This window comes from Tachysurus vachellii, chromosome 8 (genome assembly GCF_030014155.1).
Source record: "Tachysurus vachellii isolate PV-2020 chromosome 8, HZAU_Pvac_v1, whole genome shotgun sequence".
Taxonomy (NCBI): domain Eukaryota; kingdom Metazoa; phylum Chordata; class Actinopteri; order Siluriformes; family Bagridae; genus Tachysurus; species Tachysurus vachellii.
In genome coordinates, this window is record NC_083467.1 from 19681502 (window position 1) to 19686501 (window position 5000).

The 5000-nt window shown below is 37.9% G+C and overlaps 1 protein-coding gene across 2 annotated transcripts in view; it reads right to left on the reverse strand.

Annotated features, from left to right (window-relative positions):
* Positions 1 to 5000, reverse strand: part of osbpl11 (oxysterol binding protein-like 11) — a 16360-nt gene that overhangs the window by 7936 nt on the left and 3424 nt on the right. For both annotated transcript variants that reach the window (XM_060876801.1, XM_060876800.1), the window contains exons 6-7: positions 4692 to 4890; positions 1725 to 1867 (exon numbers count right to left, since the gene is read on the reverse strand). In XM_060876801.1, coding sequence (XP_060732784.1) covers positions 1725 to 1867; positions 4692 to 4890 — 342 coding nt within the window. The remainder of the gene's footprint in view (positions 1 to 1724; positions 1868 to 4691; positions 4891 to 5000) is intronic.

Below are 5000 nucleotides of genomic sequence, written 5' to 3' on the forward strand. Positions count from 1 at the left end.
TTAATGCTGCTGGCAAATGTCCACATGCTATTATTTAGAAAAGGGCTTTTACTTCATTATTTCTTCTTTTTCTTTTTGTTTATGAATGAGAGCAATGAAAGATACACAGTAAGGCAACTCCAACTGGAACAATTTTAAACCTATCTTTAAGACCACCATAATCTCTGCAGTCAGAAAACATCTTGATATGATGAGCACTATGGTATACCTACAGTATACTTTCCATTCTCCCATCTTTAAGGCCTCCTACAGAAAGGTGTTGTTTCAAGTTACAATCATGAATTTGCTCTTCATTTACATGAGAGGTTATTTATATCAAAATTTCAAGCTAGACCCGTCTCATCTAATGGCTTACGACACAGTGATTTCTTTGCATCATCCATTGTACCTCACAGTAGTCTTTTCTGTATACTAATGTAGAATTTAAGCCAAAATCAATCCAGTTTACATGCATGTAATCCACTTCTAGTCACTTAGGTATGCATATTAAAATTTACTACAGGTTTTCAATGACCGATGTGACACATCTTGATCAGAAGGGCTCAGGCAGTGACTTGGCCTGAGGTTAGTATACTGACTCCATTTCCTGTAACAAAATCGACTGCAGGAAATGTTCCAAATACAGCTCTTGCCCACACCCTTCACTCCAGATGTTCATGACACTTGAAGACAAAACTGGATTCGACTGCTGACCTTTTCTTTGGCAAGAAATAGCTGTGACTAGGTATTTGAGATCAGGTGTGCAATGGCACACGGACCAGGAAAGCCTGCAATAAACTAAAGTACTAAGCTCCGCCGTTGTGTGAAAGAATGTACATCTAATTAACCTAATACATACACAATACAACACAAGAAAAGATTCTGATAGCACATTGATTCATACTGTATGAATCATCAACTAATTCACTTGGCAGAAATGTGCGTTTATTTCTTGGAATTGCGTTCATAATAAATTAAACTCACACTCATACGAGAAAGTCTGTCGTAAGAGGATAATCATATCCATACCCAGAATAGCCAGGTCACCTTGCTCATTAAGACTTAACAGCAGAAACAACTAACAGTAAGCAGAATGTTTAAACCGAAGCGGTTATTGTCTTAAATGTACGTTACATTACACATAAAAAAAACAGAAACTGTTAACTACACTTGTGGATTTCATTTGGACAAAATGAGAGGCTAAAAATGAAAAGACAGACGGTATTCCATTCCATTGTATAGTGAATTTGTTTACATTTCCACAATGGTTCACCAAAAAGCAAATTAAATCATGCAGCTCAATTCATGGCTTTAAAACAAAACACACAGTTATATGGAATGTCTGTCTTATATCGACTTTCAGTCCAACTGATATAACCAATTTAAGCAAGAGGCTAGAGCTTGCCTGTGTCTATTGTATTACTTTTCCAGTAACAGGCTGCTCCATTGAACCATAACCCTCTCCACCCAAGTTTCATCTTTCTGACAAGACTAATGTAAGTTTAATTCCAAGACAAACTCATTCAAAGAGCAGCTGCAAATAAGAATGCAGGGATAGTAGTGGGAGGTTTACTCTAATCCTTGAATGTAATCCAAATTGTACCACTATAACATTAAATCATATCTCACACACACACACACACACACAGCTGTTGCTACAGACATAATTTGCTGTAGCAAAAAATAAATTATAGAAAATAAATTACAGAAAATATACGTCAGAAATAGTTTAAAGCCTTTTTTACCCCAGCAATGTCACAGGAGTCCATTTCAGCAGGTTCTACAGCTGTGTCTTGTGTTTTGGTGCTGTCTTTGGTGATGCTAGCCAGAGTTCCACCATTCTTCAGCACGTCTGGCAGTTTGGGTTCCAGCCATTCGATGGTCGGCCCTGCAGGGCAAACGGAGCCTTGTTCAAAGCTGCTCATGTCAGCAGACCCTACATGCAGTGGCAATGGGCCAACGACAGCCTCAGCCACAACTAAAGCTGCAGGTGTCCGATCCCCTACCAACTGTCCTGAAGTTCACATTCGCAACCCAAGCCCAAGGGTCAACGCCTGCATGTAACACTGTGCAATACAGATCTGTTGATTTTTTGCTAAGAAGATTCTTACAACTTCTGCTTCATTACAACCAGTATAATCTTATAAGGGAATCCTGACCTCTTAATCTTACTGGATCTACAGAGCAACTAAAATACTGATACACCCCACTGACTGCTGGCCAGTTCGTATGTTCCGTCTCTTTTAGAGGGCTATAAAATATGTATGCTTGGCAAGTGGATCAAATTCAGTTCTGTGTAGAAGGTGTGCAGACGTACCGGACCACCGGAACCCATCTCATAACATAACTAGCCACTTAAGTACCAGATATTTTCATTTAATGGAAATTTGGAGCAAAATAAGCTGCTCATTCATGTTAGCTGAAGAAATCTGGCTACTTTGACAGAAGATCACTTTATGCATTAATAACATGGTTTCATGACAGCAACACAGGAGCATCGTTTGAGGAAGCTGGCGAAGAACGCTCATGGGTGACGCCCCCAGAGCTCTGGTTACCTGCACTGGCCTATCAGAGGGAGATTCTATTCCTCATTCATTATGCAGCTTTATTCCACTCCCTGGCCAAGACCACAGGTCATAAATACTACAAGAACATGACCTTGGATTAACTGATTTGCTACCAGCGACACACGATACGTGTACAGTAAAAATGTAAATCAGTGTTGTTTCTTTAATGCGTGTCACTATAAAACTTAAGGCTTTCTGTTGCCATGCCAGGTACTTCAAGTTACCATAAACGCCTTGACCAAATACAAGATTTAATGTCAATAGGTAGGGTCAGGAGCACACAGCTCTGCAGAGTTTCTCCACACATCCAATTAAGCTATTGATTAAGCGCTGTAATGTAGTGATTCCTTAAAATGAGAGAAACACTTTTATTCAGTGCACACTAAACTTTAAACAAGAGAGCTATTTGGTTATTGTCTTGTATAGTATAATGTTATTTATGTATGAGCATTTGAGAGTCACAGTCAGCTGAAACCAAATTCCACGTGTGTGACAACACACTTGATTCTGATTCTAAACCTGATTCTGATTAAACACCGTTGTATTATTTAATTTTTTTTAAAAATTAGCAGCAATTTTCCAAAAAATTTAAATGGAATTATATGAAAAAAAAAGTTTTTGCACTTGATAACATTTTGGCCAACATACATACAGTGTTGCTTGAAAGTTTGTGAACCCTTTAGAAATTCCCATATTTCTGCATAAATATGACCTAAACATCATCAGATTTTAAAACAAGTCCTAAAAGTAAACAAAGTGAACACAATCAAACAAATGAGGCAACAATATTATATTTCTTCATTTAATTATTGAGAAACATGATCCAGCATCACATATCTATGACTTGCAAACGTATGTAAACCTTTGCTTTCAGTATCTGTTGTAAGCCCTTGTACAGCAATAACTGTAAGTAAAGCTTACGGTAACTTTTGATCAGTCCTGCACAACAGCTTAGAAGAATTGTATTCCATATCTCAGTACAGAGGAGCTTCAACACGGATTTTATTGGGTGTCATCACAAACTACTTGCTTCAGGTCCTGCCACAATTTGTCTTTTGGAATAAAGTCAATACATTGACTTGGCCATTGTATAACCTTATCTATGTTCCTCTTTAATCATTTTTTTGGTAGACTTGTGCTTGTTGTATGACCCATTTTTTTTCTTGAGATTCAGTTCATGGAGAGATGTCTTGCCATTTTCCTTTAGAATTCACTGGCATAACTCTGAATACATTGTTCCATAAATGATGACAAGCTGTCCTGGCCCAGATGCAGCAATACAGGCCAGACAGCTTGATACTACCACCACAATGTTTCACAGATGGTATAAGGTTCTTGTGAAAGGTTCTTACTGAAATTCAGTATTTTCCTTTTTCCAAAAATAATGGTTCTCATTTCAAGTCCTCTGGTTTGTCCACATGATCTTTAGCAAACTTCATGGCCAGCAATGTCCTTTTTGGAGAGTAGTGGCTTTTCCTTTGGACTACGAGTCCAAACACTTAAGAAAGGATTTTTCCAGCCTGATGAGCAACAAGAACTCTTTTCCTGAAGTCCTCAGAAATCTCCATTCTTTTAGCAAAGATCCCCTTCCACTAACACAAATCAGTAACTTGAACGTCTCTGTTCTCTAAATAAAATTGGACACTCATGGACACCTGATTGTCATCTCATTATATTAAATCAGATGGACTCTAATTTGACCTTGAAATTAAGTACTAAACCTAGAGGTTTACATACTTTTTTGCCTCTCACAGATATATAATATTGAAACATTTTCCTGAATGAAAAAAATTATAAAAGTATATTATATTTGTCTGTTTGACTGGGTTCACTTTGTCTGCTTTTGGGAAAATCCGATGATGTTCTGGGTCATATTTATGTAGAAATATAGAAATTTCTAAATGATTCACGACACTGTATGTAAAGCATGTGAGTGAGTTCAAATACAGAATAAAGTGTATGTGGAAGGCTGCTATCATTGGAAAACATACAATTTCTTATGAATTTTATAAAAATAAAAAGAGGAATATTTGGATATAGTTTTGCTTCATTTCATGTAATATCTCAAATAATATGATGCATCTTGACATGTACACACTTTACAGAGTGTACGTGCACTGTTAAAACAATGAACAATGTTAGTACCTCCAAGTGGAACTCTGTGCCGGGCCACTTGTTGAAGCTGCAGGATGTGAAGGCAGTCATTAAGGCAAGTCATTGTGGCCAGAGAGGTGGCTTTAAGCAGCAGGAGGTCCTGATCCAGTGGAGAGGGATTGTGACTTGCCGGCAGGCCCTCAATGCACTGTACCAGGTCTCTGTGCTGGTCCTGCGCCTGGGTCATCATCTGCCCAAACATTTACACAGAACTTTACTAAAAGACCTGTGCACACTGTTAATCTCCAAACTTTCAGATAAATTCATGCATAATAAATGGGATGCATCACTTAATGTTCC